Source organism: Trichomonas vaginalis, chromosome VI (assembly GCF_026262505.1).
Source record: "Trichomonas vaginalis G3 chromosome VI, whole genome shotgun sequence".
NCBI lineage: Eukaryota > Parabasalia > Trichomonadida > Trichomonadidae > Trichomonas > Trichomonas vaginalis.
The window spans coordinates 8,621,126-8,648,538 of NC_067208.1; the positions used below are offsets into that span (position 1 = coordinate 8,621,126).

General features: G+C 32.4%; 6 protein-coding genes and 2 pseudogenes across 8 annotated transcripts, besides 5 other annotated features; 4 read left to right on the plus strand and 4 right to left on the minus strand.

The window, feature by feature from the left end:
• Positions 1–5,846: part of a mobile genetic element that runs on past the window's edge.
• TVAGG3_0829670 (uncharacterized protein) lies at positions 1,026–1,544 on the plus strand (the record flags this gene model as incomplete). Its single annotated transcript, XM_051248419.1, has 1 exon — positions 1,026–1,544. The coding sequence occupies one exon, from the start codon at positions 1,026–1,028 to the stop codon at positions 1,542–1,544; it is 519 nt and encodes a 172-aa protein (XP_051083894.1).
• On the plus strand, positions 3,623–3,946 carry TVAGG3_0829680 (uncharacterized protein; the record flags this gene model as incomplete). The annotated part of the gene is made up of 1 exon (XM_051248420.1): positions 3,623–3,946. The coding sequence occupies one exon, from the start codon at positions 3,623–3,625 to the stop codon at positions 3,944–3,946; it is 324 nt and encodes a 107-aa protein (XP_051083895.1).
• On the minus strand, positions 4,212–4,574 carry TVAGG3_0829690 (uncharacterized protein; the record flags this gene model as incomplete). Its single annotated transcript, XM_051248421.1, has 1 exon — positions 4,212–4,574. The coding sequence occupies one exon, from the start codon at positions 4,572–4,574 to the stop codon at positions 4,212–4,214; it is 363 nt and encodes a 120-aa protein (XP_051083896.1).
• Positions 5,847–6,246: 400 nt separating the features above from the next.
• Positions 6,247–6,284: a mobile genetic element.
• A 308-nt stretch (positions 6,285–6,592) lies between these two features.
• TVAGG3_0829710 (ribonuclease inhibitor domain-containing protein) lies at positions 6,593–7,411 on the minus strand (the record flags this gene model as incomplete). Its single annotated transcript, XM_001294079.2, has 1 exon — positions 6,593–7,411. One exon carries the CDS (start codon positions 7,409–7,411, stop codon positions 6,593–6,595), a length of 819 nt encoding a protein of 272 aa, XP_001294080.1.
• Positions 7,412–7,422: 11 nt separating this feature from the next.
• Positions 7,423–8,461: a mobile genetic element.
• Positions 8,462–9,756: 1,295 nt separating this feature from the next.
• Positions 9,757–12,183: a mobile genetic element.
• TVAGG3_0829740 (uncharacterized protein) lies at positions 10,195–10,548 on the minus strand (the record flags this gene model as incomplete). Its single annotated transcript, XM_001313649.2, has 1 exon — positions 10,195–10,548. The coding sequence occupies one exon, from the start codon at positions 10,546–10,548 to the stop codon at positions 10,195–10,197; it is 354 nt and encodes a 117-aa protein (XP_001313650.2).
• A 5,737-nt stretch (positions 12,184–17,920) lies between the features above and the next one.
• On the minus strand, positions 17,921–18,484 carry TVAGG3_0829750 (uncharacterized protein; the record flags this gene model as incomplete). The annotated part of the gene is made up of 1 exon (XM_001313650.1): positions 17,921–18,484. The coding sequence occupies one exon, from the start codon at positions 18,482–18,484 to the stop codon at positions 17,921–17,923; it is 564 nt and encodes a 187-aa protein (XP_001313651.1).
• Positions 18,485–18,783: 299 nt separating this feature from the next.
• Positions 18,784–27,413: part of a mobile genetic element that runs on past the window's edge.
• TVAGG3_0829770 lies at positions 19,271–21,982 on the plus strand (annotated as a pseudogene). The gene has a single exon. A coding segment is annotated over exon 1 (2,712 nt).
• Positions 26,044–27,039, plus strand: TVAGG3_0829780 (annotated as a pseudogene). The gene has a single exon. A coding segment is annotated over exon 1 (996 nt).

Below are 27,413 nucleotides of genomic sequence, written 5' to 3' on the forward strand. Positions count from 1 at the left end.
TGGTTTGTTTTCAACTGGTTGTTTTGTTTTTTAAGTCGGTCTAAAACTTCCTGAGGTATAGGAAGAACTTGACAAACACGTGGTTGTGTAACTGCTGGAAGCCGACAAATCCATCTTGAACCCATTTGTCTCAATGCTGTATTGTTCATTTCATCTCAGTAAAAAATTTTACATTCCCCACGTTTGAGGCGGTTGAGGTTGGTTATTGTTTACCCATTGTTGTGCATGGTTATATCCTCTGTTAAAGAATCTTTCACCTTGGTCCATATAGTGTCCTGCTTGGTTATAGTAGTCATTTGCTTTGTTATAATAGTTTCCTGCTTGTCTTCCTACATTGTCCATCCATCCTTGAACTTTTCCTCTTGTTTCAGGATTTGGAATAAGATTTGCTGCATCTCGTGCTACATCCCAACCTTTCTGTACAGTTTGTATAATAGGTTGTGCTTTCTCTTTAAGTATACCTAATGTACTCAAAATCTTCCTTCCAACTCCAAATACACCTCTGGCTATTGTTCCCACTGCGGGCAAAAATCTGGATGCAACTCCTGCTAATGCGCCAAATAAACCCATTTCTTATAGGGTAAAAAATGACGAATCCAAACAAGGACCCCTATGTTTCTAAGGCAACAAAGAAAGCACTCATGATAAAAATCTTTAGTTCAACACCAAATGCTTGGTTTATGGATATCTTGGAAAACATTCCGAGGTATAGAGAAGATGGACCACCATACTGGCTAATATTTGTCGGTCAAAACACAAGATACTGTGAAGCCATACCATTATGTCCAAAAATATTTTAGATGTGAAAACTGCTTTGACAATATTCGTTGACAAATACCATCCAACAAAACTGACATCTGACTGTGAAAGTTCTTTCAAATCAGACGATATAAAAACTATCTGCGTTCAAAAAATGTAAACCAATATTTCATTGTCGACCAAAACCATTCTGCTCTTGGTGTCATTGACAGTTGTATAAAAATCTTAAGAGACTTAAACAACCACAAGGTGGTGAAGCAAATGAAATGTCATATGACGACAAATATAGACACTTCTCCATGGCAAAGATGAGACAAGTTTTAAATATTTACAATAGCCGTAAACAAAAAGGTTTGGGAAACCACTCCCCCGAAGAAATGAAAAACAACCCCGACTTAGAGAAAGACTATATATTTAATAGTTTAGTCAAAAGAGACAAACAAGAAAGAATGCCAGGCTTCAAACTTAAGAAAGGTGACAAAGTAAAAATAGAAATACCTAAACGCGACCCATATGAAAATACTATTGACTATGACAACAATGGGAACTCGACAGGTACTCACATTCGTGTTCGTAAAAATAGAAGAAAGTATACAAGAGAATATTATGAAGTTTTAGGCAAACATGGCAAAATGTACAGACTGCAAGCAGAAGATAAAACTACTATTGTCAGACCTCGTTTCAAACTTGTCAAAGTTCAAGGTGGTATACTTTCAAAGACAGTTCCTAACAAATATAAGACAACTCCTGACGAATATGCTAAAGAAGTTGAAAATGACGACTAAGCAATTCTATACCATGCGTAAACTGTCATGTAAGGTGGCATGTAGTCTTTACTTTGTCCCGTTGTTTGCGTATACCCTGAAACGCGATGTGTATGGTTTCCTCTCCCTGAGTGTTACTCCAGTAACAATTTATAGCAAACTTAACGTCGTCTTTAACATCATATCCTTTACCTTTTTCATTCCTGACCAATCCCAAATCTATGCTTATGCCAACCTGCTTGAGATGTACTTAAATCTATGTAGTGACTGTGTGCAGGTAAATTTTCACCTGAAATCGTTTTACTTCCACCTGTTTCCTTTGAAGAGTTTGCACAATACAAAAACCTGTCGACTATTTGAGTCCAAGTTCCAAAACCAAGTACTACTTCTGGTCTGGTAGAGTTCATTGACGTGTAAATAGAACCTATAGGATATAGTGTTTGAAGTATTTCTGTCTTTAACGTTTGAAGCTCTGTTTTGTCAGCTTTTTTATCATATAAATCTTGAGCAGTGAATTTAACTTTTTTTTCATCCTCCATGACATAGACATTTCTACATCTAATGTATTTCATCGTTGTTATGTTTTCATCCGATGTTAAACCTTGTGGAAAGTTAGGAGGTTTCCAATCTAATACATCCCCACCAGCTCCTTCAACCGTTCCTTCAATATTTTCTATACCAACAGTTGCGAAGAAATCGTGTGTATGTCCAACGTCACTTTTCCTGTTTAAGGTTTCTTGTAAGTTTGTAATATTTGCAATGGTATGTGTATGGTTCTTATCCGCTTTAAGGTCTAAACATCCTGAAACCCACCCTGTATTGGCTTTACCTTCTAAAATCTTCGATGTCCGTTCATTATACCATTCAACCCTTTCTTTAATTTCATTGTCTTTTTCATCCACATATTCCTTATCTGCCTTCTTCACTAACGCACTAGCCATACAACCCCTATCTACCTTCTCCTCTAACTCACTGTTGACATATGTTTTGTCAGCTTTCTTTTCAAGGCTAACGTTTAAGTCTGTTATTTCAGATATAGAATGTGTATGTCCAACGTCACTTTTCCTGTTTAAGGTTTCTTGTAAGTTTGTAATATTTGCAATGGTATGTGTATGAGTCTTTTTAGAATATTCGTTTTCAGCTCTTGTCACTTCACTTGACATTTTATTGTCAACATATGTTTTGTCTGCTAGTTCAGGATGAGTATGTTCTTTTGTTGCATAAGCATTGTTAGCTCTTTCTTCTTCTTTTGCTATTGCATCGTCTACATATTCTTTGTCAGCTTTGTTGTCAACATCTGTTTTCAAAAGAAGTTCATTTATAGGTTTCTCGTTTAAAGTTCCTTTTGTTGGATTTATACAGACAGTATTGTTCTTATTGTCTTGAAACAGAAACTCATCTGTCATTGGGTTTAATGTCAGTTTTAAGTTTCCTTCTTTCAATGACTCAGATATCTTAGAATAGTTTGAAAAGTTTGTTGTGTTCTTATTTAGAGCTTGCATAATGAGTTGTCGGTTGTGTTGTATTTCTCTCATAGACGCTGTTTCTTTCGACATTTTTATTCTAGATAAAATATGCTTCCAATAGAAAAAGAAAATTCAAGAGTTGCTACAACTAAACCATTAGATGAACTTTTTACTAATGTCGGTCAAAAGTTTGAGACAGAGACCGTAAAGCATGAAGGCTATCGTTTTGACTACCCATTAAGATGGCTAAGAGACCCATCTGTCACAAAAGCTATTGGCTTTCGTAGAATGAAGTTTGTATCTGTAGAAGATAAAAGTTTTCCATTTATTGTAAGGTTTCATATAGATTATATATCTGAAGGGAAACGAAAAATGTGGGAAGAAATTGAGCTAATACAAGTTGACCTTTCATCTTCTCTACAGACTGCGTTAAAAAATATAGAAGATAAAATAAATTCATGTTATGCAAAATATGCTGATGAATATGCAAATACCGAGAGCACACTTTATGTGAGAATTGTATATGACAAACAAAATTCACAAGTGTCATTTCAAATCTACGAAGACAATCCAAAGAAAGACGAACAAATATATACAGAATTCACTGCAATGTCATGGTATTATTTGCAAAGAATGTTAAATCAGAAAGTCGAACTTCCTTTAGCAAATATTTACAGTCGATATGCAAGAGATGAACCATATTTATTTAAAGATGTTTTCGACCCAGCTGCTATTATTGTTCATGCTTCATTTTCTGGCGCCCAAAACTCTTTTTTATGCTTGGCAAATGACTTTTACGAAAAACCTACAAAGTTATACGAACCACCAAGTGGAAGTATTTCAGACTTTCAAGTATGGTTTACTACAGATGGAAGAAAAAGAATAATTCCATTATACCATGCGTTTTACTTAGAACTTAGTTTCATATACAACTACTATCGAACGGTAAAAATATAATTTTTTAATACGGTTGAGGTGTTGGATTTGGTTGCCAACTAGACTGTGGTGCAGGTTCAGGCTGTTGTATAACAGGAGCTTGCTCTTCTGGTTCAGGGTCTTTAGGTATAATACCAACAAACTGACCTACTCTTTTACCAATATTTTTGACACCGTTCCAAATTCCTCTTCCTACGGTTTTTATTCCATTCCATATACCTCTTCCAACATTTCGAAAGAAGTTTCCTATCTTACTGAAGAAACCCATTTTACTATATGTAAAAATCTAATGTCCGCCTAGTCTCTTACGTTTCCTGTTGAGTTCCATAGCATTCTTTAACTGGAGCTCATACATTCTGTTTCTCCTCTGGTAGAAAACATATTCTGGGTCAACTCCTGTGTTCGCGTCATCTGCATAAAGTTGTTTATATCCCACTTCAGGGTTTGTATAAAACTCTTTCCATCTCATATTTGCATACCATGGTGGCAAACCTAACGCAGCGTCATTTGACATGGCAGTTTGCATTTGTACATCTGTTGGCACTTGACCATAGTTTGCCATTGCAGTTTGTATTCTAACTTCATTTGGAATATTCTCTGGGTTTGGTTGTCCAGGTTGCTGTGCATTCGCTAAGTTCTGTGCGTCCATTTAATATTAGATAAAAATATCTCTTACGAGTACATATGCTGAACATTTGCTGGTATTGGTTCATCTTCATATTCTCTGTACCTTTCTGCCACGTCAAATAAGTAAATGACACAATGGAAAAAACCTAAAACAAGTAGTCCTATTTCAAACCACATTTACTTACTAGTAAAATTTCTTTGTTATGACACTTTCTCCAGTTTATAGGACCTCTCTCATATTCTATCTTGTCATATCTAAACTCATAGTCATGTATGTCCTCTAACCATCTCATGACACTTTCCAAACCACTTTTATCGGATGTAAAGTAAAAGCATGGATGGTTATGTAAAACGTCTAAAGTTTCTAAAGAGTCTCTCAAAGTCCAGTCTACTTGGTATTGAAAATCCCATGTGTTATAGAACGGCGGGTCCACTATAAAGAAAACATTTTCCTTGTCTTTATATTTTTCATACAACTCTGTCCAATAACATCTCACAAACTCTATACCCTCAATATATTTTTCTATGTCCTCTTTGAAAACATTTGTATAGTTAAGATATAAAACTTTTGACATAAGTGTTTCAATGTCATGAACTCTTATAGCACCACTATATAATAGTCTAGCAGATATACTATCCCAGTCAATATACTCTGCCTTTTTCAAAACCTCTCTGACAGTATTTTCTTATCTAATGGTATACGTTCCATCTTACCTATAGGTATCTTTTCTTTTAACTCTTTCAATATTTTGTTTGTGTCTGGTATATGTTTGAGACGGTCCATATAGTTGTCGAAGTCATTGCATATAATCTTTGAGTCAGGAAATATTGTATGGCACAAATGAGATATATAGAAACTTCCACCGAACAAGTCTACAAATGTTAGACCATTCGGTAGTTTCTTAAGTTCTCTCAATAGAATATCTTTACATCTACTCTTATTTCCAAAGAAGGGTAACGGTGGTTTTGTAAAATTCATTTTATATATATAATAAAAATGTTTTTTCCTGAAAAGTGACAGAAAAGTGACAAAACATGTACGAAGAAGTCTTGAAAATTCAAGAGGGTAGAAAAGAGGTTAGAAAAGAGGTTATATCTAACCTTCTACCCTAAACATTATTTTTGTCTGATTTTACGAAGAAGTCTTGACAAAACATGAAAACATATATAATTTGTGAAAAGCTCCTGGAAGACCCGTATATAAGAACTTCATTTATACTAAACATCTTCGGGGCTAGAGGGCACGAAGTGCCTGGAAGCCCCACTCCCTTTTTTTTTTTTTTTTTTTTTTTTTATATATAACTATTTTATATAAAAATCAAATTCAATGATCTTAAAAGCGAAGGATAAACCTCAAAATTTACGAATATAATGAGTGGGAATAGGCGTAAAGCAAAAATTGATATTTCATATGGTTTTATGATAGATAACCATTATATTCCCACTCATTATATTCGTAAATTTTGAGGTTTATCCTTCGCTTTTAAGATCATTGAATTTGATTTTTATATAAAATAGTTATATATTAGAAAATAATATGAGTTTATGTGATATTATTTTTCAGAAGATTTTGTGTTCTTCTTCAAAATTTTATTTTTTTATTAAAAAGAATCTTTACAAAATATACATTTACTTTAATTAATATTTAAAAACGTGCTCTATCAAAAGTTCCAAAAATTCAATATTTTAGCTTTTCTGAGGTGTCACTTTTGATGAATTTCTGTTTACAACAGTATTAACTCATTTTCGAATCCTTCTTGTATTATTAATTTTTAACATTATGTTAACATTATTGTCTGATTTTAATGAAAGATTCCGAGTATATTGTCCGAAAAAGTATAAATTCACATCTTTTTAAAACATGTCGTTGACTTTTATAATCAATAATCAACTTTTTTTAAGAAATTGAAAAATCAAATGGAACTGTAGTGAATTATTGGGATATTCATAAAAACATGAATATTTGTCATCTTATTAGAAAAACATATCAAATTTATTTCGAAATAATAAAAAAAGTTATAAAATCACAATTTGAATGACTTAATTTGATTCTTCTGGTAAAGAGCACAATGATCTAACAGCATTTTCTAGCTGTTGATCAAGCGGAGACTCTTCATCAAAATCGAAACTGTATTTTTGCAGTAATTGCTTCAACTGAATCTGGAATAATTCGCTTCCACCTGCAAGAGCATATCTTCCTACGAGAAGGTCGAACTTTGCTTCGTATTCGTCAAGATTATGTGAATGATCGACCAAAAGTGAGCATAAAACGTCCATGTAGTGTTCATCAGCTCCAACCTCTGATATATTACTAATTTCTCGTTCGGATACTGAATTCTGAGCTTCTATTACCTCTTCTTCCTCACATTCAATATTATATTGCTCGCAAGCAGCTTTGAGCGTATCAATATCGGGGCATGGAAATACAAACTCCCATCCTGCATTAAGAAGATCTGATACAAAGGCTGGATACGTCTTTGCTCTCTCAATTGTAACGTTTGAAATGGCTTTTCCATTAAGAACTTTGAGATTGTCGCCGAATAAAACTCTAGCAGCTACTGGGAAGTATTTTGGCTGGGATAATGGAGTATTTTTAAGTGAAATGCAAGTTGCATTTGAAATCGCTTTGAAATTCTTCCATGTATTGATTTGTGAGTTATCTGCAATAAATTTTTGAATGGATGGTTGTTTGCGGAGAGTTTCTATTGATTCTAATTTTGATCTTGACATATTAAGTTCTTTTAAGTGGCTACGGGAGCCAATTGGTGCAAGAGAATCGACATTAACACCTGTTATATTGATAATGCCGGTCCTTTTGAAAGAGAGTTCACGTTGTGTAAGCCACTGAGGACCTTTCATTTTTTTTTAAGGGTGCGCCCGGGAGGATCATGTAAACTTCAGAATTTAGAACCTTAATTTTTAAGCAATTACTTGGTACCTAAATAGGTAGGAAAACTCTAAAAATATCAAAAAATACAACTTGGCTCCATAATAATCTTGTCATGGTGGCTGTTTGTATCCCCTAGTATTTTCCTCTTGAATCTCTTTTTCTGTCGAAATTAAATTCAAATCTCAGAAGTAGAAGTGAATAATCGACTTATTACTGCTATTATACGAATAAATAAATTCATTATATTATTTTTATTTACATAATATCTGTTTGAAGTCCATAATTCTATAAATTTTTCTTCAAAAACATTACAATCTTGATAGTTTTGATACTGTTTAATAGGTTTTTAGCACCTTATTTAGTATTTACTACGTATAGAGTCGATCTGAACTTAATTTTCGGAAATTTAAAATATTTATTATAAGTAAAATCTGATTTGAAATTTATGTTTAACTACTCATATCTTGCATTATCCTGAGTAGCTTTTGTAAAAATTCATCAAAAAAGATTTTAACGTGCTTTAATTTTTATTTTTTAAAATAATGCATATTATTATATAACTAGCATATTTACAAATTTTAGTGCTTTCAAAAAATTAATCCTCCTCCTCTCAAATAAACGTACATCCGGGTGGCCTGTTTTTTGCAAAAAATAAAATTTCATTTTTTATGCTTAAAAAGTCAGAATTTTTATTTGCTTCTGGGATATATGATGGCTATATCAGATGCCCATTCTTTTTGATACTCAACATTAAACATAAAACTTAGCCGTTAAGGCTCTTCTGAAATATTTTTTTTCCGAAAAATTTTCGAAAAAAATCAAAAAATTTAAAAATCCCCGAATCTGCAGGGATTTTAAAAAATTCTTTTTAGTAAAACTTAAGGATATTGTATCAGATATATTGGTATGGGCAAATTCAATTTTAATCCAATATTCATCGAGATATTAAGTTAACGAAGCTTTCAAAATTGAGAGGGTAATCCTCCTCCTCTCAAATAAACGTACATGCGGGTGCACCCTTAAATTAAACAATTAAATAAAACAACGTCTCTGAACGTGTAAATGCATTTCATTTTGTTCTTGTTACATCAGTTTGTGAAAAACAATTATTAAAAATAATTATTCTAAAAAATAATGTAATTTCAACATTTCATTCAGAAATTTCTTGCTGTAGATGTAGTAAATGAATAATATTTTCAACCAAAAACTTGTGTGCATTGGTGTTCAAGATATAATATGGAAGTCCAATGATTTCTTTGAGGTTTTACATTCAGTATCTTGAGATGATAAAGATGATATTTTGCAATTTTCGAATAGGCTTGTATAAATACAGGTGGTAATATACATTTGGAATTTCAATAACATTTGATTAATTATTTTTGAGATTTGAAAATTCAGATCATAACATATTAATTCTTTGGCACACAATATACTCTATGAGTATGTTTATACGATTGCCATATTTTATTATCAAAATAACGAGTTAGAATTTAATTTCGATTTATTTTCTTCGTTTTCCATGAAGATTCAAGAAATAAACAATAACATTAAACAATCTTTAAAGCCATATTTCATAATATAAACTAATATAAAAAGTCGTCAGAATTTAATGTTAAAAGTGACATTATCTTACTTTTTAAAAAATATTTCGATTTTATCTAGTGTTCAATAAAGTAGAATATCCAATAGATATTTGGAAAAGGTACTATGGAAATCCATACGAAGAATATGCGAACATTACAAATAATACAAGTCCATCTATTAACAAAAATTTCTTTTTACTTTCTTCAGATTTCATCAATTTTTCAGATAATGTCATTAATTGCAGTGTTGATTATATTAAATTGTTACATTCGATATGTACATTTACTAATATTACACTGACAAAAGGAAATGGAGGCTGCATCTTCTTCAAAGGCAACAGCTCCATTGTTCAAGACCGATTTTGTGCTATTAAATGTTCAACTAATGGCGAAGGACTATTTTCTTTTGTAGAAGTTAACGCAGGAAAAATATTAAATTGTGAAACGTCTTCTTCATCGCACATACCAGAGCCTGATCAATGTAGAGATATTCCAATAAAATATAACAAAAATTTTGTCGTCTTAGGCTCTCGCTTTAAATGCTGCTACGATGAATATGTATTCTCTATAGCAAATTATAATAATTATTATAATACTTATAGAGATAAAATTGGATATGACATTATACATCATTCTTATGGGGATCAAACTCTTATTTCTACAAACAATACTAATACAAAATGTAGCCAATATGCAGGTTATTATTTTGGAAAAGATCCTGTTAGTATTAAGGATGGGCACTCATAGGCTCCTGACAGCATAAAAATGTTATTATCTCACAATATAAAAGGAATCATAGGAATCTACAACTATATCTATATTGTTAGAAGACTTCTTAATGTATCATGTATATAAGTTATATCAATAACTCCATTATGTTATATGATTGTAATCATATTTTCGTTTCATGTTCAAAAACATTAAAATCATACTAACTATATGAGTATTATATTTAGGAAGCTGATATATAGATATGATAAAATGCTAGGTTTTGTGATTAAGAATATATACTTATCTTTTAGAAAATAATACTTTTATAAAAAATTATATCTTATATAATCTAAAAATTTTGGACAATTAAAAAACATTAATTAAAAATAGAAGGTGAAAGTGTTTATTCAAAGAAGGTGCAAGATTATGATGTTTTGAGGGTGAAATAAATTTAATAATTATTTATGTGATTTAAGAGTAATACGATCATCGGTAGCTTGAAGACCTCTCTTTATAGCTCTTAATGCCGCAAACTTTTTTTGAACTTGCTTTGAATTTTTGAATGCTTTGATTAAATCTTTTGTTGTATCATACATTCTGAAATATCTGTTCATCATTTCTGGCATTGTTGGTAAATTTAACCTGTATCTTATTGCTACAATCGTTTCAAACATACTTTCATTGAAATGCAATATTGTGACTGCCATCCTAATTGGCCAAGAAGCATGCCAATTAATATTTTTATTAGCAAGCATTGCTTTGATATGGTTTATCGATTCAACTACTTGAGTTGAATGAATCTTTTTTACCATATCAAAGATTTTTACGGTATCTTCGAGGAATTTTTAAGTGTTTTTATAGCAGTTTTATTTTTTGCATATTTCCATGGTTTAATCATCTTGCATTTTTCAGGATCTGGACAAAATTTATGATTTCCGGCATAATGTTTAGCGGAATTCAACCATAAAAACTTCTTTGTTTTAATTGACATATGTGTGTCATTGAGAAGTTGCCTAAGCCAACGCAATAAATTCTTTGAAATGCTAGATAAGATTCTGAATTCTGGCAGTTTGAGCTTTTTCTGTATATTGTTAAGAAAATGTCCAGGATCTCTGTATTCTCTGATACCTTTGAACGTATTTTTGATTGTAGAAACAATTTTGACATCGCCATCATGCACAAAAAAATTTACACGTTTTTCATTATTCCAACGCTTCAGCATTCTTTTTAAGCCTTCAAATTCCATTTCATTTGATTTTCCGTTGAAATTACCTTTGAAATTTTTAAAAGATTTAGATATCACTTCCCAATCTACAATTTTTTTGAGTTTCTCTTCTACAAATTGTACATAGCAAAACATTGCATTTCTTCTCTGACTCCAAGAACCGTCAAACAAAACTCCCGAACATTTTCTCATTCGAGATTTCCAATAATTAACAGATTCTCTGGCAACTTCTATGATAACACGACCAACCTTTTCTTGGACTCGATGAAATGTAGCTTCTGACGGAACTTTGATGTTATTCAGCATGAATTGAAATTCTGATTGGCAAAATGTAGCGCCGCTCAATAATACAGATAGCACAAATTCAACAGTGTTGACGACATATGGCTCTACCCTATTTTTCGCGCTTTGAACTAAGTTCTTTATACGCTTTGCAACTGCTTTTGTTCGCCGCGGCATGAAAAATGAAGAATAACTTGACGGTTTCTTGAACAAATGGTCGCACATTCAAATATTGTGATGTACGATCAGGATAAAAGAATGCTGTTGCCATGAATTTAGAAAATAGCAAAATTTCAATTTACGCAATCGAGATATAACTTGATCGTTTGAGCGATAACCATGGCACCCATAGTATTAATGAAAGTACTCATACTTACAATTATTTTCTCCCATAGGAATATTGTTCAATATACTTCACCTATAGAGGAAATCTCGAAATAAAATCGAATTTTTTCAAAAATTACAAAAATCAATTTTTTACAAAGATGTTCGAAAAATAACATTATATACGCATCAAATCAAAGCATTATATGGAGCATTATAATTCTATATATGATTGTCCATCTTGCTGTTGTGCTATTTTTTTTAAACAATAATTTCATTGTTGAAATTAAATTTGCAATTTCAGTAAAAATTGCGACCCATCATTTTGAATATAATTGAATTAATACATTTATTGTAAGAATATTATATACCAAATATTAGACTTCCACATGAATCCTGGTATGATATTATAAGTATTGCAAAATTAGAAAAAATATGCTCATGATATACTAAAATTCATGTTTCAAGGTTAACTTATAAATAAAATAAGTTCGAGAAATGCATCACTAAATATTTGAGCTTGTGCACTATAATGCTATATAATAGTCTTCACTGTTTTTAATATATTGACTTTGCTAGACTTGATTTTTTTCATCACCCTAATGAGTGCCCATCCTTAAATTTTGTTGTTTCATTTCTAATGATAACCATATACGTACCATTATTATACGCCTAATTCATTTGTTAAACAATCAATATTCAAAAATAACTCATGTCGTCAAAATCGTGCTATTTATCCTGGTCTTCTTTCAATTTATGATGATTCATCAAATGTTACTATTTCAGATTGTATTTTTTTAGAAAACAAAGCCCAATATACATTTTTTGCACACAATGGACTTATTACTGTTATAAACTGTACTGGAAGTGATTTAACTGCCACTACTACATCTGAAGGGAAAATTAATACAGTTGAAATGACTGCAGATCCATTTAATCTTACACTTGAACTTCTTTCATTAGTTAAATGTGAAGCAGAACATTCATCGCCTTTAGAAAATATTTCCTATGAAAATCCAATTATTATAAACACCTATAAAATGCACCGATTAAAAACAAAACCATTGAGAAGGAGATAAAATCACTATTTTAATATTAAATTTCACCCTCCACAAATATTTTTGATCAAATGTTTACCAATCTCATAAAAACTAGAGCAAATCACCTTTTTGGTTTTCTAATACAACATCAAAGAAGATCTTTTTTCCAAATGAGAATATTTCAATATATTTAAAACTTTTGTCCACTTGATACATTTAATTTAAGAAGGCAATTATTTTCATATGGAATCATCTAAAAATTAGCTTTTGTTGTTTCGTTTCTAATGATAACTGAGCAACTGGTATAGATTGCATGAATCATTATCAAACTCATGATTCATTTATCAAAAAATCAATTTTCAAAAACAATTCATACATAAAATCAGATTTTGAATTGTTTTACAATCGATTGTTACTGTTTCAAAATGAATTATCTCCAGAAAGAATGCATAATATACCTGTAGAGCCCATAATAGAGTTCTTTAAGTTATAAACTCCATTGTTTTTCTTGTGATGAAGGTCAAGTTGATACAGATGACTACAAGTCCGTTTAATCTTACACTTGAACTTCTTTCTTTAGGTCAATATGAACCCCAAAGAGCAGTAAAGAATTTGATATTATTCATTTAAATCTCAAAAGACATTGAAGATGATAAACATACATTTTCATTTCATTAATCTCACATGGCAAAAAAACTTATACACATCTTCTTAGCGTAAAAAGTCAGCGAGATGATGAATTGTATTATATGTGTTTTCAGTAATATTTACATTATGATTATCCACGCATTATTGGCTGAAAAATTCTTATATCTTCGAAATAATTTTCATAAAAATTGATGAATTTTTGTGCTAAGAGTTTAATTATTCTCAGCAGAATTCAAATTCAATGTTCTTTCTTAAGGGATTGATATATCTATCAGCATTTAGGTAATTATTTTCGAAAAATAAAAAAACTGAGTCTTCCTGATGTAAAACGCTAAAACCACAAATGCCTTAGATAAACTAGTCTAAAGGCTTTTTCTCCAACTTTAAATAAGAAATATTTCTTAGAATTTAAGAATTCAACTTGAATTTGAACAATTTTTGTTATCTTAATGAGTAATCTTATTAGGATTTATTGCTATTTTTTATAAAATGCTCTGAATGTTTAGAATTTTTTCACAATATTTCGAACTAAGGCAGTTAACATGTTTTGTTAGAGGTCAACTTAAAAATTCTTTTATATATGAAATCCAGTAGGGAAAAAAAGTATAATAATTTTGAAAAATAAGCTCCTTAAAATAAATATATATATATTCGTTGTATGGAACTGTAGGCATATTTTTATTCCGAGCTTTCATTTTTTGTTTCTAATCTTGTGAAAAATCATTCCAACATTTTGTATACCCGACCAAATATAGCGTGCTCGCTTCAATTAGTTCCGCATCTGATTATGTAGTTTATATTTATCTGTATTGATACAAATATTTATGGTGGAGTAAATTTATTGATATTTGATCGTATTCTGCATTCAATTTTATGAATAGTTTAAAAATTTGGTAAACTATTAAAAACAAAAATATGTTAAAAATTTATACCAGATTTTAGGCAGCATTATTTTCTATGCTTTTCAAAAATTTGAGTTAAAAATTGAAAATCTTCAACTGTAATAAGATTTTTATTTATTAAATCTCGATGAATCAATTTCATGATATCCGTCAAAAAGTAACTGTATGTCATTTTTTCAAAAATAATCAGATTAAATTTCACTTTCAAAAGATATATGGGAAGAGTACTATAGTCAACTAGCAGAACAATATATTCGGATCATAGATAACACAAAACCAACTATTTCCTCAAATTTCTTTTTACTTTCTTCAGATTTCAAAGATTTTTCAGACAACGTCATTAATAGCGAAAAAAAGTGATATTAATTTACTCCATTCATTATGCACATTTACTAATATTCAACGAAATGCAGAAGTTGGTGGCTGCATCTACTTCAAAGATCGATTTTGTGCTATTAAATGCTACACACCAAGCGATGGCAAGTATTCATATACCAATGTTGAAACAGAAACAAAAAAAATGTAAACTTAAGTTCTCTCTATCAATGCGGTCATGATTATAAAGGATATACCAGTATATATCATTCATGTGGCAATAAAATTCTTATTAGAACAAACAGCACTAATACGAAATGCTATCAAAATGCAGGTTATAATTTTTTCAAAATCCAGTTAATATTAAGTTTTGTTGTTTCATTTCTAATGATAACAGTGAATCAGGTACAGTTTGCACGAATAATTATCAAAGCCTGATTCATTTGTCAAAAATTCAATTTTCAAAAACAATTCATGTAAAAGTGATCATCCAAGTAGTGCTATTATTAATTACGGAGATTCACCTCAATCAACTCTTACTATTTCTGAATGTATTTTCTCAGAAAACAGTGCAAAATTTACTTTTTATGCATATTATAGTCAAATTATAGTTACACGCTGCTCTGGAAAAGATCAATTGACTTCTGGTGTTAATAATGTCGGTTCAGTTAATACAGATGAAATGTATACAGAATCATTTGATCTTATATTTGAACTTCTTTCATTAGGTAAATGTGAAGCAGAACGTCCATTTCTATATGAAACAATTTCATTTCCAAATCCAAAAACCAATCAATTTGACATATTTCATCTAAATCTAAAGCGATATAGAAGATGATAAATTTACATCATCATTTCATTCCATTCATCACACTTAGTTTTTATTATATTGAATATTTGCCTCATCGTAATCATATGAATACAAATATTGAGATTTTAATTATCAGTGAATGATAATTAAAGATGTCCAAAAATGACTCGTGTTCTTTTTCATTATTTTTGAATTTGCCACTTTCTGACATCCTCTCAAAAAGTCATATAAAGTTGTATCCTTTTTCCCCTCAAAATGATATCCTTAGTAGCAAATACGATATTATATCGAAAGTTAATGTCAAAAATTAAAAAAGTCGGATCCAATTATCTTGTCACTTTTATTTCAAAATCTTCAGACCGTATTTAATACTTATTAAAGCTACATTTCCATATGACATATGGGAAAAATACTATGGTCCTCCAGGGGAAAATTATGTGAAGATCACAAATAACACAAAGCCAACTATTTCCCCAATTTTCTTTTTAATTTCTTCAGACTTCCCTAATTTTTCAGAGAATATCATTAACTGCAGTGTTGACAATATTAAATTACTACATTCATTATGTACATTTACTAATATTACACGAAAAGAAGGAAATGGTGGCTGCATTTTCTTCAAAGGTGACAGCTCCATTGTCCAAGATCGATTTTGTGCTATTAAATGTTACACACCAGGCAGTGGAAAATATTCATTCACAGAAGTTATATCAGAAAATAAAAATTTCGTAAACTTAAGTACTCTCTATCAATGTGGACATGATTACAAAGGATATGCCAGTATATATCATTCATGTGGCAATAAAATTCTTATTAGAACAAACAGCACTAATACGAAATGTTCTCAAAATGCAGGTTATCATTTTTTAAATGATCCAGTTAAAATTAAGTTTTGTTGTTTCATTTCTAATGATAACCGCGCTTATCAATGCATGAATCATTATAATACATCTGATTCACTTATCAAAAATTCAATTTTCAAAAACAATTCAATTAAAAATGATGAATCAAATGGTTGTCTTATTACTAATGCAGAATCATCTAAATCAACTCTTACTATTTCTGAATGTATTTTCTCTGAAAACAGTCCATTATATACTTTTTATGCGAATGGTGGGATTATTTACATAAAACACTGCGCTGGATATATGAATCCACGTGTTAATAATAATGGTCAGATTGTTTCAGATGAAGTGTATATAGATTCACTTGATTTTACACTTGAACTTCTCTCATTAGGTAAATGTGAAGCAGAACATCCATTTTGAGATCCAAAGAACAGTGAAGAAATTGACATTATTTATTTAAATCTAAAAAGATATAGAAGATGATAAATTTACTCTATCATTTCATGTTATTCATCACATATCAAATTAAACACATTAAAAAATTTGATATATGATCTATTTTATGATACTTTTTTTTGCTCATATGTGCTGCTAAATGATAATAAATTTATTTGAAGTTTTATTCATTAGGGAAATATGAAACACTTGCACTCATTTACCATCTTGAAATAAGAGATCCGATTTTATGCCTTTTTGAAGATTTGATTTAATATTTTGACTGGTCATAGGATAGCCATTAAAAATATTCAATCAAAAGAGCGATTCAGCACGAATTTTATAATTGGGAATGTCCAAAATGATTCATATTGTTCTTCCATAAAAATGTATTTCTCATTTTCTGACACCATTGCATAAAATCATAGAACAAAAGGTAGTTAAATTATGCATTGTACCTTTTTCTCAAAGAACTAATTACGATATTATAACGAACGTTATAATTAAAAGATATTTTTATCCAACCACTATTTTGCCACTTTATTTAACTTTATTTTCAAAATGTTAAGATTTAATTTAACTCTCAATAAAGCTATTTATCGAGAGAGCATATGGGAAAACTACTACCCGTTCACAACAAACAATTATAATAGGATCACAGATAACACAAAACCAACTATTGAGTCTGATTTCTTTTTACTTTTATCAGATTTCGCAAATTTTTCAGAGAATGTCATTAACTGCAGTGTTGACAATATTAAATTACTACATTCGATATGTACGTATACTAATATTACGCGAAATGAAGGAGATGGTGGTTGCATTTTCTTCAAAGGTGACAGTTCCATTATTCAAGATCGAATTTGCGCTATTAAATGCTACACACCAAACAATGGAAAGTATTCATACACAGATGTTAAAGCAGAAACAAACAAAAATTTCCTAAATTTAAGTTCTCTCTATCAATGCGGACATGATTACCAAGGATATGCCAGTATATATCATTCATGTGGCAATAAAATTCTTATTAGAACAAACAGCACTAATACGAAATGCTTTCAAAGTGCAGGTTATCATTTTGAAAATAATCCAGTTAAAATTTTGTATTGTTGTTTCACTTCTAATGACAACAGTGGATTAGGTTCAGTTTGCATGAATCATTATGAAACCCCTAATTCATTTGTTAGCATGTCAATTTTCAAAAACAACACATGTAAAATTGATCATCCAAAAAGCGCCATTATTAATTACGAAGTATCAGACCAAAAAAAAAGATATTGGGGCTTCCAGGGGCTGCGCCCCTTCTAGCCCCGAAGATGTTTAGTATAAAATGAAGTTTTTATTCGGAAAATTGTTAGTCTTCTGGTGTGAATTCGGAGGACTCTTCTTGGATAGAGTCTTGTATTTCCTCCTCTTCTTCTTCCTCCATTGCTTCTGGGAAGAAGCCTTCTTCTGGGTCGAAAACATTATATAATGTGTAATTGAATGACACATTATATCTTTCTTTGAGTTCGCTCCTGACAAAGAACTTAGTTCCAGGAATACAGAAGACTTCTGTGCGTTGGAAAAGCTGATGTCCTGGAACAAATTTGGCAATTAGAGACTTCTTTTTTCCGAATTGTTCAGGAGTTTCCATGACGACAGTAACAACATCTCCATCTGCGAGGTCTTGTTGTTGTTCGGAAAGGTAAAGAGCAATGATATGAATGGTTGCTGCGTTGAATTCGAGAAAGTCGAATTCAAATTGTGTTGTCGTATAGCATTCAAACCATTTTGTACAGTTGTCTCCGAACTCGTCAATGTATTCATCTTGGTCATATCCGTAACTAAAGACTTGGAATTCGGCAATTCTCTTGTCGAATGACCGTTGCATGTAACGAGGAAGATTTTGACGAACTTGGTATAAAGTTCTCAACATTATAAGCTTAGTAAATGTTGGAAAATACTGAACTAAGACATCGCTAAGCTCAATTGGACTTGGAATTGTCTTAGTAAGTTCAATTGAACTAGCAATTGCTTTGTTCAGAACTTCACAGAACTGAGTATTGTATATAGCGTCTGGTTGTGTGTTTTCTTCGGCGTCTTTGAGATATTTAGAGCAAATTTGTTGAAGAATTTCTCTTAATTCGCTGTTAGACTTTTTGGTGGTTATTCTAACAGCTGTGCCAGTTCTTGGAGGTTGTGGGGCTTTGGCTTTGGTTAGCGGTTGAGAATTGTTAATGTTGGCTTCCATTAGACAAAAATGAACTGTTTTTTTCGGACTACTCATAGAAAAGTTTAAAATAAACCGTTTTCGTCAACGGTAACCCCCTCTATTTTTTTATTTTATTTAATAGTTACCGTTGGCAAACCGTTCCATCTCAAATATTGAATGAACTATAAACGTTTTTTGTTTTCTATATATACTTTTTGTCCAACGGTAAAACTTTTTACACAACGGTTTTTGAGAGTCGTCGCCGTTGACTTTTTTGTAGAGCACTCAAAATAGTACAGCTTTGTCCGGACAAGTAAGGGTCTATCGTCGCTACAGGAAAAGTTACGGGCGTTCCAAGGAAGTATACTTTGAGAAGCCTTTTCCCCTTATAGAATGAGATAGGACGGTTATTTTACAAAACCGACAACACTTTGACCGAGTAGTTTTTTGTGCTGAACAAAAAGTGTCATATAAACATCTGTCAAAAACCGCTTTTTAACTTCACTTAAAATGCCACGTAAGCTACGTAAGAATATACGTAAGAGGAAGAGAGCATTGAAACATCCAATAGTAAAACTGACACCACAACAACAGTTGCAACAACAAATGCTGAATGACCCCACTATGTTGCAACAAATGTCAAGCAATCCTATGCTTTTAAACCGAGTTGTTGTGCACAGAGTGGAGGTTTAAGAGCGGCACTTTTAGCGAAAATGGCAGGCTATGGTGGAGCTGCAGACGGAACAGCCTATAACCCTCAAAGTCAAATGAATTTGAGTTCACTCAAAAATCAAATAACAGATGTCAAAAAGTCAAACATAGACATACAGAAGCAAATAAGTGAAAACGAAAAGAAACTAGAATATGACAGACACACAAAGAAACTCAATGAGTTAAACGTAGAAAAAAGAAGAAAGAAGAACAACTGAAAGAACTAAGTACAGAGGAATATGCGAAAAAGTGTCAGAAAAAGCAGCAGAAGTAGCAAAAATGGAACAAGATGTTGTAAATTTGAAAAACCATACTACTCGATATAAAGTACTGAAAGATGAAGAGATAAAACAAAAAGCCCTGAAGACATATATGGATAGCGATGAGTATAAAAAAGAAGTTGAAGCAAATATAAAGGCAGAAAAACTTTTACAGTTGCAAAACCAAACCGTACAGTATGAAAACTTAGCACAAGAAAGTAAAAATAACGACGCGGCTATGCAAAAGGCAATGAAAAGCGCAGAATATATAAAAGCCAACAATGACTGGTTAGATGCCCAAGCCAACGCTAAAGCAGCCCAACTCATAGGGTCAATAAGGACAAAAATACAAGCGGATGAAGACAGTTCAAATGAAGCTTTAACAAATGCTGACTTTAAGAACGCCTTCGAAGCTCTTCATAGTAAGGTGAAAACAAGTGAACGACTTCTCATCTGGAAAGAAACTGAAGTCTGAAGGTTTCGACAAAGAGTTAAAAGAAGTAGCACAAAATATGACGAAAATAACAGATGCAGCAACGAGACAGGCAGTTCAAAGTGCCTATGACGCCGTTAGAGCAACTGTTGTGAAAAGTCAAGAAAAAGAGTTACAACAGACCAAAACAGACCTAGTAAATGCTTTCTTAAAAACGAAAAGTCAGGTAGGACATTACGCTGCAGATGGAACATATGTGCCAGCTGGTGGAACTTATATACCACCAAACCCTCCAAGAGAAGCACCTGCACCAGGACTACCTAAAACATTTACATCGTCACATGGACACAGACACAGGCATGCACCAAAACCAACACAACAACAACAACAACCAGCACAACAACCAACACAACAACCAGCACAGCAACCAACAGTTCAAAACACTGCACAACACAACCACAAACAGAGCAAGGACATAAAAGAAGTAGAGAACAAGGAAACCAAGAATTCTTAAAAATGCTTAAGAAGAGTGTGGTTTCCCAGATAGTATTGACTTTAGTGACAGATATAAAGAAGCTATTGGAAAGTTCAAGGATGGAAATACTGACCCGAACCTATTTAGCTTTATGGCTCAGCCCAAAACGGATATAATCTCAAACCTGGAAAATACAAGCTCGCTAAGGGATATGATTTAATAGCATATCATCCAAATGACATGAACGAATTTACTCCGAGATATTTGATGTCAGAGCTAAATGACAATTCAACTTTCGTCATGAAACGCGTAAAAAATAGAGACGGAACGAAAGAACAAAAGCTTATGAATGCGGATGACGTAGATAGGGAAATTGTTGAAAACGGTCTCGGAATATATGAAATGCCAGCAGATGAGGTACAAGAAACTCCACAGGAAGAAGTTCAGATACAACCAGACATGGAAGAAATAGTTCAGCAACAACAGCTAGAAGAGCCTGAAGGAAACGAACAAGTCACTCCTTTGGAAACTAACTTCACAGAACTAGATGAAGATTTGGAACAGCCGAAAAATCTTGACCCTCAACAAGAGTATGCGGAGAATATGGAATATTTCCAAGAGTCTAAAAAAAATTCGGCTGACATAGTAGAGAATATCGAAAAATGTTTGCCGACATACAAAAGACTCCAGCACCAGATGAAAATATTCAGCATAGAATGGAAGTACTGAAAGAAAATGTACACAAATACAACAACCCTTTTTACTTACGAGCATTTAACGTTCAATCTTCGGATGAACTCGGTGAAAATAAAAGGTTAAATTTCAAGAAAACATATAGAAATGAAACATTGTTTAAAGTTCATTCAGAACCTAGCCAATATGGAAACAAACCTACTTTTGTTTCTGCAGACGATGGAACTACAATGAGATGGGGTCATAAAGCTAATCCGGATAGGTGGTTCATAAACTTACAACCACAATTCCAAGAAGTTGTAGACGCAATGGAAGTGAATGGTGAACCAGATGTAGCTGGTATTTTCAGCGCGGCTTTAATGCCATTGAAAGATATGAAAGATGCAGATATTTTGGACCAGTATGAAATGAACATGGCTGATGGAAATATAACACCTGACGTTCTAGAACATTTATCTCAAAGAACTACACAGAACCATAGAGATGGTATATTTGGTGAAGAGTTTAGAAAGAAAGTTAGGGAGGGAGAAGGAAGAGAACCTATTGTACATGACCTTGCAAACGAAAGTTTACAAAATGTCATAAAAACTTACTTTGCAGCGATGAATCGAGAAGGATGAATATTTAAGAAACTCAAATGGACAGTACCAAATGAAATGTTAGTATTGAAAAACATGTTCCTTGACAAAATAAAACCAACTACAGAAATAAACGACGCAAGACTGAAAGATTGGGTAAAAGCTTCCCATTCACAAAAGATATAGTGGTAACATGGAAAGAAAACCAGAATGGCTACAAAAACATATATTTGGAAACGAGCTTATTCCATATGGACAGGCACTGTTTGAAGAGCTTGAACCGGAAACTCAGAAAGAGTCATGCAAACAATACGCGAAGACTCAAATACAGACTATGACAAACTCTTTCTAGGATATAGGTTACCTGAGATGGGCGACCAGAGCCAAAAGGCAAAAAGGACATGGGAAATTTGCAACATACTAGATGAACATAATGCAAAGATGCAACAACTTCAAGCAGAGGGCAATGAAGGAAAAAGAAGAGTTAAAAACTCAGCAGGAAGAAAGTAAAGCTTGGTCCACGTGGTTCTATTATGACAAATAAATCCAACTATTCTATATTTTTACCCATATGAAATGTACGCCGCTCAGAATATAACGCCAACAGTTTTGGATGCTATGAATGAAATGTTTCCGAATGGTATAACGAATGCGACAATGCCATTAGAAGGTCAGAAATAGTTCCTGGAACTTACGAATATACAACTGCTGTTTCTTATGGAAACGTAGGTGAGTTTGGAGAAGGTTCTTCAACAACAGTAGATATTGCTTGCGACAGGTTTCATATAATTTCTATTGACAACTCTTTCTTATACGTGGAACAAGACATTGAAATAAAACCTTCTTCCAAGTTGTCTGACAAGAAAGGTTGCAATGGAATTTTCTATGTCGATACCAATATGCTCCAGAAGTTTTCATGGGATATAATATATTCTAACTCTGACTTAGTTCAAACAGTAACATGGGCAAACTATGAATGGTTCGCTTTGAGAAACTCAGTACAACCACAAAGCTAGAGAACAAACAGACCAGTATGCAACTATTGAGAAAATAAGAAGACTTGACCCTAACGTTCCAGGAGTTTATGTTGACCTTTCTGGACAAACTGCAGCAGCAGTAACCAAAGTAAAATTGAAACTTAGAGTTCTTTGTCATCTTTCCTCATCTTCAGGTTTTTAAGATACTTGCCAAACTGGGCAGGAAAATTTCTATCGAAACTTACTCCAAGCAAAAATAACTTAGTCATTGCACCAACACAAGACCCATTCACTCTTACGACGTAAAGGGAGCAAATCAAACGTCATTCGCCGACTTTTGCAAAGACAAAGTTGACTTAGACTTTGGTTTCTCAAACCTCAACACTGAAGTAAACTACTACTTCAATGCTGCTGGAACTGCTTGGGACCCAGTTAAGTTCACATGCGAAAAGTTTGAATGCAAGAGAATAGAAAGCAGACTTGCAGTCTATATGTTGGACCCAGATATTTCAAATGCTTTAGCTGCCAAATATATTGCAGTTCCACTTATGTTCCCTATACACCAAATATCTGTCAAAGACTTTGCAGTGAAGTTGGAAACCAAAGTGCTGACCCAGGTGCAAGAACAGATATTGCTTTAACAACTGCAATGAAACATGCAGATACTATGTTTGTACTGTTCAGACGACTATAAATGACTATTCTTGTTTCTACAACCCCGTATTAAATATCATATAAACATAGATGGCAAATACTATCCAAGAGAAGAATATTCTACAGTTGAGGATATGAGGTCATACAACTTGACATTAGATGCTATGAACTTTAACAACAACTTCACAACAACCATTAACCCTGAAATGCAAAGTTCTATTAGCCATATGTGAAAGTATGGACTCATACAGGAGGTCAAAAAACTCAATATACAAATGGAGACCGTTCAAATTTTGGCTGGCATTCCATTTGCTGACTCAGAAGACTTTATGGGTGGTATTTCAACTGTTGGTACAGTTCAAATACAATATACTGGTGACAGAGACGGTCCAGATGTGAGAGCAAAGAAGTTTACAAAACCAATAGCACTTTTCACGGAAGATGCTCTTTTGAAAATTCGTTCGATGAAACCTGCTGGGCTCCTCAGATTGGTATAACGACAGCTTCCATCGAGCAGATTTTGGCAGCAGGTCAGTAAGTTGTCTTGAACTGACTTCTCTCCGTCAAATATTGACAGTACGCCAGTTTTGATATAATATTGTATTATAAACTTACCTTTAGAAATATCGTCAGTTTTGTTGTTATATTTTGTCTGCTTCAAGAACTTTCACCATCTCGGTTATACCAACTTTCTTTGCTTTATGAAAATATTTTGGTTCAGCAAAGACTGCTATTCTATAACATTTTCCATTGTTTGTGTAAAGAACTACTCTGTCAATGAACTTGTATTGTTTGTGTGTGTAAACTTTGTTTTGCTTCAATTCGAAAGAGATACTCAAATACGTCCATCTTTTATTCTAAGTAAAATGTCATTTCCGAAAAATAGAAGCGTAAGTGTTTCAAAAGGTTTAATGGCGATGGCAGATGTGAAGTTAAATTCACCAACTCAAACAAACAGTCAAAGTGTTGTTGTCAATGTCAAAGAAAGAGATGTTGAATGGGGAAACCATACGAAGACGAAGATGGTATAACAATAGTTCCTGTAAAAGAACAACCAACATATCCTGAAGTTAGCAGAGACTTAAGTTCTGTTGCAGATATCGAAACGACTACAACAACTTAAAGACAAACTTAAAACTCAGGAGAAATTTGTCAGCTTTGGGTATAATGTTAAACTTGGTTGAGCACAACCCTGTAAAAGTGAACTCATATGTCATTGCACCTCATGAAGTTTTGAAAGAACATTGAAACTTTTGACAGAGGCAGACGATATAAACATCAAAGAAATAGAACCCGACATTAGTTGCTGTGGTGTTTCATATAATGTCATTGACAAGATATACGTTATGAAAGGAGGTGAAACGTTGAACTTAAAGTATAGTTTCCCAGACGTCATAAAAATATTGACGACCACAACATTTCATTAAAATTTACTTGCTAAGTAAATGGAGATAGTGGTTTATACTATTACGACAAAAACCTGATCATATAATTCTATAACAACAAACTTACAAAGTCCTCAAGGACGATATTGTAAACTAACTTTAAACACGATGACGACTAAAGCCTGTTTTGCTTCTTTTGACACCAGAAGACTTTGTTGTTGTGAATGGTAAAAATACTTCTTTGAAGATACTTACTCAGATATACACCAACAGGTTTTTGTTGACTTATTTAATACTTTAAGGACGGATGTAACATGTCTGCAACTAGAGCAGGTTTCATTATGTTTGGATGTCCGACTGAGTTTACTATAAACGATATGAGCTATAATACAAAACTTATATCTGGTTTTTACTACCAAACAGTTTCCTATAACAGGAAAAGGTGTCATACAAGGTTTGTCTGTTCCATTGACTTTAAGTACACCTATTTATATTGTTTCAAACTTAGGTTCAAAGTGCTATTCGAATGTCGAAGAAACTACTATGACCAAAAGATACTCATGCGTATAAACAACACTTTCTCTGCTGGTTTGCCTATTGTTCATTCGAATGCAGAGTTTTCAGCTTTAGTAAACTAAACACTTTAGCAAACATAAACTTAACCTTAGTTGACGCAAACTTTGTTCCTGTAAAACTTTTATGTCCTATGTATTTGTCAATGACGGCAGAAAGTTTCGAATTGGAAGATGCAATTGGTGAAAGTATTGTACTACAAGAACAACTTCAACAACAAATAGCTCAAGAACAACAAATGCAACAAATGAACAAATGCAACAACAAAGTCAAGAATAAAAAAATATTTTTTTATTTTTATAAAAATGTACAGAATAGACGTTTCAGATTTTTATGACTTCCAAGCGTTCAGAAATATGTGTCCATTTAGAGACTATAACAAAAGCAGTCGAGAATTTGAAACGTGTTAGTCATTTATGTCGACTCTGCCCCAGAATGTTATGTCATGAAAGATGGGATGTTGTCTTTAACAAACCAGAGCAACCATAGTTTCAGAACAAGAATGTAGACAGAAACTTAAGAAATAAAAGTCGTACAAGTTGGTATGAAGATGTTAGATGCTTGGGATATCTTATTGTCAAAGTTAGAAGATTTTTCAGTTCGTGGTATAAAGTTCTATACACCATCTCCAAACTTCTATTCTATCTTCACTGGATATAAATACGAACAAGTAGAATGGAAAGAAAATGTTATAGAAGCTTGGTTAGACCATGTCAAAGAAATTATATGCAATGGAAACGAAAGAGTCTATGAGTATATCTTATGTTGGTTTGCAAACATCTTACAACATCCAAGTGCTAAAAATGAAACTGCTCTCATTATAATTGGAAAACAAGGAACTGGTAAGAACACTTTCTTTACAGATATTTTGTGCAAACTGTTAGAGGGCTATTCGAACCCTATATGACAAACTTAGAAAACATCTGCGGTAAATTTAACTCTTCAATAGAGAATATGAAACTTATAGTATGTAACGAACTTCAAAGTATAGATACAACAAAGGTTTTAAACTCAGATGCTTTGAAGAGTCTTATAACAGACAAAGTTGGAGTTGTTGAAAGAAAATATAAAGACCAAAGAGTTTGTGAAAATGTTGCAAATTTCATCATGGTTTCAAACAATGTTGTTCCGATGAAGTTAGAAAGTTCTGAACAGAAGATATGTAGTTGTCAGAACGTCAGATTCTCATATGCAAGATACAGAATATTTTGACGACTTAGCAGAAACTTTGACACCTAACTTTTACAACCACTTGTTCTCATATTTCATGACATTAGATATTTCTAACTTCAATCCAAGACAAATTCCACATACCGAAGAGAGACAAACGTTGTTAGAAGCAAACAAGAGTGTATATGAACTGTTCATAGATGAGACTAACTTTGAGTGTTTAGATGAAAGGTCATTGTACGATTCATATAAACAATATTGTCAAGAGTATGGTTATATGGCAGCTTCTAAACGTACATTCTTGGCAAATGTCAAAAGTCTTTTAGATGTTCAGAACGGCGTATATACAAAGAAAAATTTTTCTGAGTAAATTTTAAAAAAAAAATATTTTTTTATCCGATAGAAAAGATGACAGAAAAATTAACTTTTTACATAGCGCCAGACCCTTCTTGCCCACATCTTTTTAAGCCACAATATATAGACATAGAACTAAATAGAGAAAGCGAAATTCTACAAACAGAAGAACATATAGAGACCTAGATAACGAAAATGGATATGCGCTATTCTGGTTAGATTGTCCTTATGAAATGTATGAAAAAAAGGCTTTATATGAAGAATATAGAAAATATTGTCATGAAAACGATATAAGACCAAGCTCTAGAGAAAAATTCTATGCTGGTATAAAACATCTTTCGAAGTTCGGAATGGCAAATATAGAAAGAAATAATTTTTCTGAGTAAATTT